This window comes from Apus apus, chromosome 4 (genome assembly GCF_020740795.1).
Source record: "Apus apus isolate bApuApu2 chromosome 4, bApuApu2.pri.cur, whole genome shotgun sequence".
In the NCBI taxonomy this organism is placed as follows: Eukaryota; Metazoa; Chordata; class Aves; order Apodiformes; family Apodidae; genus Apus; species Apus apus.
The window spans coordinates 16,912,849-16,921,283 of record NC_067285.1 but is presented as its reverse complement, the minus strand read 5'-3'; the positions used below and the strand labels follow the sequence as shown (position 1 = coordinate 16,921,283).

Genomic DNA, 8,435 nt, shown 5'->3' with positions numbered 1-8,435 from the left:
AAACAGTTCATACTTACATAATAGATGACAGTACAAGGACATAATTAGGGTGTCATTGAGTAAGAAATAAACGTAGCCTTGCGTGAAGGCTTATTTAGATAAGAAGGTGGATTTAAAGGTTAATTCTCTGTCATCTTGCAAGCTTGGTTGAGAGTCAAATCCAATCTGCAGCAATCTGCTTACGTACATGCAACGTGCCCAAAGGGGCTTTTGTTGCATATGTTGCTATATTTTTTGCTTCAAGTATTGTATATTAAGTATTGTATGTTAAGTATGTGTTCTGGATAACTAACTCCTCTTTGGGTCTTTAAAATGCAGTTATAAAAAGGTACAGTATACATATTAAATACATAATACAATTTGAATAAAATTACATGATGAAACAATCTTGAAATAGCTTTCTCTAGTATCTCCATTTAATACAGAAAATAATACATAATACCTGGTTTTATGTCATAACAAAGTTTGCATAAAATATTTGGTTTATTTATAGATGTCGTGTGGGAATTTTTCTGTGCGATGCTTTAATTTTGGGTGATAGTTATACACAGCATCTATGTTTATAGTGCACTCTTAGAAATGTATATGATGTGGCAAATTATTCAGGCATTCTCCCTGCTCTGTGGGTGCTCAGGGCCATTCAGAGGAAAAATAAATGGTTCTGCTTTCTTAAAAAGGGGAAGAAAAGTGGCAGGATTGAGTCTGCATGTCAAACTTGTTTATTGCAGGAATTGCATTTGACATCCATCTCCTCTTAGAGTTGGAACTGGTTCCAGTGAATACTCAGATATGTGCATAATATACTAGCCATTTTCCTCCCTTCTGCAGGAGGAGCTGGCTTCATGAGACCTAAATAGAAGCTATGGAGTGGACTCTGTCATTCTTCAAGAACAGAAGGTTTTGGTAGGGAGATTGTTGTTTATGAAGAGCTAATTTATGTGCTGTCTGTCTTCTTGATTGTAGAAAGGGAGGTAATGTGAATTCTGGTAGGTTCTATTTCTGCTCTCCTCTCTCTCCCAAGATTAAATTGCTGCTAGGTCCTTGGGTCTCAAATACTTTCATTTGCTGCATTTTTAAAAAGGTTCGTTTGGAGTGTTTGAGCCTTTTAAAATGCCTTTGAATGTAGGTCCTGCCACAGATGTACTGGTATAGGTATCTTAGTAAACTCTTACTTGTATGCAAAGTATGATGTCTACAGTCTCCCTTCTTCAGTTTTTATGAGAAAAGGTGGTCAGTTTAGGAGCTCTTGGCAGAGCAATTTGCACACAGGCAAGAGAGGTTTTTTTCTGAGCTACAGCCACAATTTCCAGCTTTATTTGTACTGTGGGCCTACCTTTAATAAGAGATGACCCAGGAAATTGTGTTAACCATTCCTAAAGTGAAGATGTTTACTCTAGAACTTCATATAGTATTGAGAATGAAGGAAAAGGACACAGTTCCAGATTAAGGAAATACACTTAATATAAAAATCTAAATATACAAGTTATGGAAACCACAATTTTTTCTTTAAATTTTACATGTTAGATTTCATTCAGTAATTTCATATAAGATTTGTCAAAATTGTTTATATTTTTTCTGGACAGTGTGCAGAAGTTACTTTTTTTTATATAAAAAATACTGTATATAAATTGAGTGACACAAATATCTAGAGTGCACAATTAGCTCATTTTGCAACACTATTTTTTCTTTTAATTTTCTAATTTTTAATCATAATGTTTGCTTACTCCATTAAAAACTGTTTCAAACAAATGGCAAGTGTTTAAGAGGATTGTAAAGAGATTGATTTTTACTATTCTAAGCGAAGCAGAAATCCACTGGGGCTCATTGAAGTTCTTCCTAGATGTCTTTTCAGTAGCAGAAATGGTGTCTGAGACAAAGTATTACAAAATTATACATGTTTTGGATTTTCCATCCTCTCCGCTTCCACCACCACCACCACCTCCACCTGCAGCTGCAGCTGCACTTTCAGCTAAAAACAAAAGAGAAGGAAAATAAAGTGAGTATTTCCTGTTAATTTTAGCTGTTCTAAATTCATGTTTAAAAGGTGTTGCTTTTGTGATATGCATATTATATGTGCTTGATGTGAAAATTGAATGTGCTTTCATTACTTGTGTGGGCAAGTGGAATATGAAACAGTAACACATGCTATATATGTGTATGTGTATGAAGTGCAGCAGTTGACATTACCATTTCTCAACAGACCAAACACACACTGAACCACTCTTCCTGGAAAGTTTCAGTAGTTAGATATATCTAACTCTGTCCCACACACACAAAACTGAGGTATGGAAGCCATGCAAAAGAAATAAACTCTTGGATCAGTGTAATATGTGAATCTATTTTTGAAGGAGAGTATATAAAAACTTTAATTTGACCTAATTGTATAAACTTTTATCCAACCCTGCATGAATCCTTCTGTTAATTACGAATTAAGAGAGAGAGACAGTTTTTATGTTTGTTGTCTTTAGCTACTGATACTGTCTCTCAAATGATTCCACAGATGTTCATTGGTCATAGTTAAGATTCTTTCAATGTGATAAATTGCGTTTTAAGTTTCATTTAAGGTAAGATACCAATATTAGAATTAAAACTTACATTTGAAAGCTGTGGATCACCATGTTACTAGGTCATTTTCGACCCTTTCCACCTGCATTGAAACATGTCACATAATCAGTGTCCTACCCTCTGTAATTTGTGGATATAATCAACTTTATGTTACTAAATATGTATTTCATTTTCTTAGTTTAATACTCTATTCTTAGTTTCTGTTCTGAACTTTCCACTGTAGTGGTTCAGCACATATGTTATTTTGTTTTCTGTCTACTGACAGGCTAAGAATAGCCAGGTCAGTGTGATCTAGAGAAACCACTGTGGTTCAGCATGTATCAAATTACTGTTTGTATGAACTGATAACAAACCCATATATTTACATGGCCTTGATTTGACAATGTCAGATCTCTTTCTCACAAACACACATGGCCTCATTCCAGTGCACGTTTTAAAAGATACAAAATAGTTCACGTACATTTAGCGATGCCAGTTATGATATGCAAATATCAGAAACTTAGCTCCTGCAAATCAGCTTGTCCATGCTTGCATGTGTTAGATGCCTTGAGGGAAAATACTTCTTTCCTTAGTTCAGTGATTAAGTGATTCCAAAATACCAGTGATGTAAGATGGTTCTAACTTCAAATGTGAGGAGAAATACCTGACTCTTCCTAAATCTACTGTTTAATTTTTATTTAAGAACCTTATACTTCAGGGCATAGCACCAAACTTCAGTTACTATACTCCTTGCCAAGAAAGCAAATGTATAAGGAGGTTTGCCTGTAGGTCCTGGGTTATTTTGTTTTGTTTTGCTGGTATTTTTGTGAAGCTCAAATGCTTATATTCCAGTATAAGGAAGGAGCCCTTCGTTCGTACTCATAACCAGCTAGTTCTCAGCAGTAAATTAAAGAAATAAGATTATATAGTTAATTTGTGAAAAAGTGTCGTTAAATTTGGGAGACAATGGTGTGGGTATAATTTCTGTGAAAGTGTGTACAAGTGATGTCGCAGTGTGAGCAGATCAAAATATTTCTTCTAGTTTCATTGCAGTAATAGTATTTGACTCATTTTCTTAGACTGCTTTGATTAAATAATATAATTTTAAATACTTTTTAACCATTGTGCAGCAATGTTTTTTTTTACATTTTAGCCTAGTATAATGTATTTTAGGAGCCAATAGCTGTAGTTCCACTTCAGTCTGACAGTAACTTAATGTGTGACCTTGAGTAAACTCTCTTTTGTGTGAAATGTGAATAATACTCACCTATTTCCCACAAACTCTGATTAACAAATAAATTATCCAGTACTGGTATATGTTTAAAAGATGTGAAATACACTCAGAGTAAACTAACTTTTCTTCTTCAAGCTAGGTGACAATAAATCGTTCTGTAGTAATCACATGCGTTTTTGTTTTAATCTTTGAACCTTTTCATTCATCTCAGCTGTTTGGCAGAGAGGTTGACTTTTTTCACATGCAATACAGAATAAAAATAACATGACTCATTTCAGTCTTACACTTGAGTAATAGGTTCTCAGTTTCCGTAAAATGAGATTCTCTTCCAGGTTATCATATGCAGAACCATACTTGCAATTTTAGGACCTGGGCTGTCTTAGTAAGATTAGTGTTAAATGTGTCATACTAGAGAGTGTTAAATCTGTAATATGCGTGAGTATATTTCAGCCAAGAAACTGATGTTAGGGAACTAGAGACAATAGCTTTATTTTAAACTTGGAAGAAAAGTGGGGATTACCACAGCTTTTTTATGTTCCAAATGCACACTGTCCATTCCCATCTCTTTTCCTTGTGCTTATAATTTTTCAGCTTACAGAAAGCACCTGAATGTATTTGGGGTGGATATCACACAGTTTTAATATATCTCTAGTAGTTCAGGTGATTGCAGCATTCAAAGATAAATAAGTGTTTAATTATGTTAAGTTTTAAGGCAAAAGAAATTTTACCTTCCCTTCACTTTTGTGATTATCATATTTTCTACAGTTTCACAGTTTAGAAAATTTAAGTCAGTGTACCAGATTTGCGTAATCTTTAAAGTTAACTTTGCTTCCAAGTGAAGATAAAGCTAACTTGGCTAATTCAGAACTCACATACCATTAATATAAAGTTTAACAGAATACTGCACACGTGCACTGCATGTGAGAATTTGAGAGAAAGAGAATATTTTCACTGCCTTACAAATATAGATGTAAATGAAAACCTTAGAAGATACTTAACCTTTTTTGGCAGCTTCTTCTTCTTCCTTTTTCTTTTTTTCCTCAATAGCTTTCATCTTCTCTTCATACTCATCAGCTCGTGTTTTCCATTCAACCCTGTTGTTTTGAAGACCATCAAACATAGGTGTAATTTCCTTGTGAAACCTCGAGAATTCCTATGCAAACAAGTTAAATTAGTAAATTAGAAATTTGTAAACATTGATGTTTTTGTACATTCTTCATTTGTGGAAATACTGCTACTTCACAGAGAAAACACAAGCTTTCATTTTCCTAGTTTATCTAATTTAGTATATATGCTAGATGAATTAATTTTATTTTATTTCACTCTCTTTTTTTAAACACTTGTTCCATCTCTGGTAGTGGGTTTTCTGTAGAAGTGAAAAAAATTCAAAAGAAATCATGTGAGTACTTCCTGGTACACATTTGAAAGCATATTCTTGGCCCTGCAGTGATGACATAGTTTTGGAAGTGCTGTTTGGGATTAATACTGTTCACAGTCAGGTATAAAAGCTTTGAATTTTATACTGCACATTTTAATGTCTTACCTAGTCCCACAGTTAATGGTCTGATTCATATAATAAAAGTCTAACTATGATACATTATATTTTATCATATTATTTTCAGTATCAGAATACTATTTTTTAAAAAAAAGTCTAGTATTCTATAGTATATTCCATGCAGATGAGGATGTATCTGAAGATGTTAAAATACTAAAAACATGTCCCTTTTTTGCATTACGTTTTGGAATCATATTAAAAGCTAGACAGGGATTAATGTTGTTGGCATGTGCCTTACAGAAGAAACAGAATATCTCTGTTTCCAGAATATTGCAAGTTTCCTGTTTCCTTTGCTGTGCCATTAACTGCTTTCTCTAACCATGTGTTGCATTTTTATGTTAAATGGGTCTGTGAAGAGTCAAGACAGCAAGAAAACAAGAAAAACAGTATTTTTACCTTGTACACAAAAGTACACACAAAATCTATGAAACCAACTTGGAGCTTAGGTAGTTCATCTCCTTTGTTTCTGTCCATCATAGGCTAGAAAAGAATAGCAGCAATTCAGATCATGTAGATACAATGCTTTTTGGTATAATGAACTAGTAAGCATCATGGACCATTATCTAGTCAATGTTTTAGTAACAGTTACTGTTGCTTAACACAGTTAAATTATTTAGTACTTACAATTGGTTGTTGCTGTAGCACAGTTCGTTCCAGGTCACCTTGCTCCCAGAATTCATTTGCAACCATGAGGGCAACCTGAATAATCACAATTCATTGGAAGTATCAGCAGAAAACAATAAATTTAAATAAATAAAGAAAACAGCTTTTCAGAAAATGTTAAAATGTTGGTTAACCAAGAACTGGCATATTACTGTTTAAATCAATGTATTCTCAATTTACTACTTAACTATTATTACTAATTTCCATTCCACAAAGAAAGGACTTATTTCTTTCTAGCTGCATTATATCTTTAATAGTTTTAAAAGTTCTCCGGAAATAAGGAGTTTTGGTCAAGCACAATAGAATTCTGCTATTCTTGTAAGGCTAAGTAATGAGCTTCAGCATGATGGTCAATAAGTACTGAAGTACTTGAAGAACTTGTCTACAAAGCAGTGTCACACTGTATTGCAGTTTATTTTTTGCATGTTTAAACTACATTGAAATGGCACCAAGATCTACAGCATAGACAATTAATTCAATCATACTGTTATTAAAGCTGAAACTTAAATATACCTGAAAAATAAAAAAAATAACTGAGTGATATTTAAGGGTAGCTACAACAGCTGACAGAATCAGGGAGGCCAGTTTTAGCTGAAGGACACATGTAGAGAGGGTGGAACAATGGTACAGTGGCTGGGGAGAGGCATCATGGAATCCTTACACTCAGCGACAGAAAAATAGAGGTGATTTTCTGGAAACACAGCTGGGTAAACATGCTTAAATATCTATCTAATTATAAAAAGTTTTTAATAAATTAACCTGCAATTGACAGGCAGTAAAACTGATAGCAAATGCAATATTGTCTATCTGAAAAGTACCTACCTTACTTTGTACTTCCCAAGGCTTGGTTATAGCAGACAGGTCACATCCAGTCATCATCATAGCCCTTTGAAAACACACCAAAAAAACCCCAGGAGTACAGTTAGGATTATGATAGAAAAAGTCTAGATTTTTAGGAATTTAGATACCTAAGATGCAGATGAATGCACATTTTGCTAAGATTGTAGGTATCTATTTCCAATTTTAAATCATGATTATGTTCATCATCAGGCAATAACACTAAGTCTTAATTTACATTGCCCAAATTGTTTTAAAATCTGGTCCTAGATAACTGATTGAATAAAGAGCAAAATATTAACCACTTACATGATTACTTCCTTTTTGGTTGGGTCAATAGATATATATTTAACAACTTCCTCTTCGGTTTCCATTTTTTCAATAGCATCCACAATCTTTTGAAACATAGTTCTTTTCCTGTTGAAACATACCAGTAAACCATATATTAGTGAGCAAAAGTTCCTGCATTAAAAATTAAACACAAAACTGTATTTCTGATATTTATGCTTTTTCAAAGTAGCGTCCTAGTCCTAGTAGTATCAAAGTGATGCCTTCATCCCATTGAACTCAAAATTTTCAGGTAACCTAGCACATTTAGGTTTTTCTGTATACCACTGACATGTGAAGCATTATGTCAGGATTCCTGACAAAGAAACAAATAACCTATTTTGTAACTCTTCGTATTAAAGCATACTCCTGTTTAGTATGAGTGATTTTAGTATGGTATGCTACAATTAGGCTACAGAAACTACACTTCTGAAATACAATGTTTACTTTAAGAGCATATTTGAACGGCATACTAAATTTATAGTAAGGATTATATACATTTATGTGTTCTCTAGTTTAAAAACTTATAATGAATCTAAGAATGTCTCGAGTTTTCTAGAAGTATTAGGCTTAATGACAATTTGAAATGTAGTTCTGTACTCTGCATATAAACAACTAAACCCTACACTTATAAACTGTTTAGGATTAATATTTTTTTAGTAAGAAGTTATAGAGAAGCTAATACTTACTTGAAGTACAAAGCCAAGTCTGTTGCTATTATTGCAACCTCAAATAAGTGTAGAACAGTTTCAAACTGGCGCTTGTTTAGGTTCTGGAAGATGTTTAAGCTCTGCAAGATGGAAAGTATATTAATTCAATTTCTACTATAACACTGTCTTGGATTTGTGCTATACAGGTTGTTTCACAGAATAGTATAAAAAAACTGACCCCCTACAGTCCCTAAATTAAAATATGCTACAAATGAAAAATTACTCAGTTGGTAAAGATGGCCTTTATCTATGGCTAATAAGTGTCTACGTTGCTGCATAAATGAGTAGTTGAATCTAAGCTGCTGCCCCCAGAGGCTGCACAAACTGCTGAATGCACAGTGACTCAAACAGTCCTGCTATTGCCATATATAAATGAAAACCAAAGAAAACCACCTGTATTCCACATAATTATTAAAGAAATTACAGTTCTTTGTTCCTTCTTTAACTGAGAATACCTGTGAGAGGTCAGGGCACAGCAGCGCTGATTTTGAGAGCGTCCTGAGGTCCTGACAACTGCTCCAGCAAAGTGCAGTGGTTAGTCCCCAGCATCTCACATTGCCATCAA

At 33.8% G+C, this 8,435-nt stretch overlaps 1 protein-coding gene across 1 annotated transcript in view; it reads right to left on the bottom strand.

Moving 5' to 3' along the window:
- Positions 1-1,756: 1,756 nt before the first annotated feature.
- The window catches only part of PDE6C (phosphodiesterase 6C), a 28,304-nt gene continuing 21,625 nt past the window's right edge, over positions 1,757-8,435 (bottom strand). The window contains exons 16-22 of the mRNA XM_051616427.1: positions 7,850-7,950; positions 7,143-7,250; positions 6,819-6,882; positions 5,958-6,032; positions 5,730-5,813; positions 4,778-4,931; positions 1,757-1,969 (exon numbers count right to left, since the gene is read on the bottom strand). Coding sequence (XP_051472387.1) covers positions 1,881-1,969; positions 4,778-4,931; positions 5,730-5,813; positions 5,958-6,032; positions 6,819-6,882; positions 7,143-7,250; positions 7,850-7,950 — 675 coding nt within the window. The 3' untranslated portion in view covers positions 1,757-1,880. The remainder of the gene's footprint in view (positions 1,970-4,777; positions 4,932-5,729; positions 5,814-5,957; positions 6,033-6,818; positions 6,883-7,142; positions 7,251-7,849; positions 7,951-8,435) is intronic.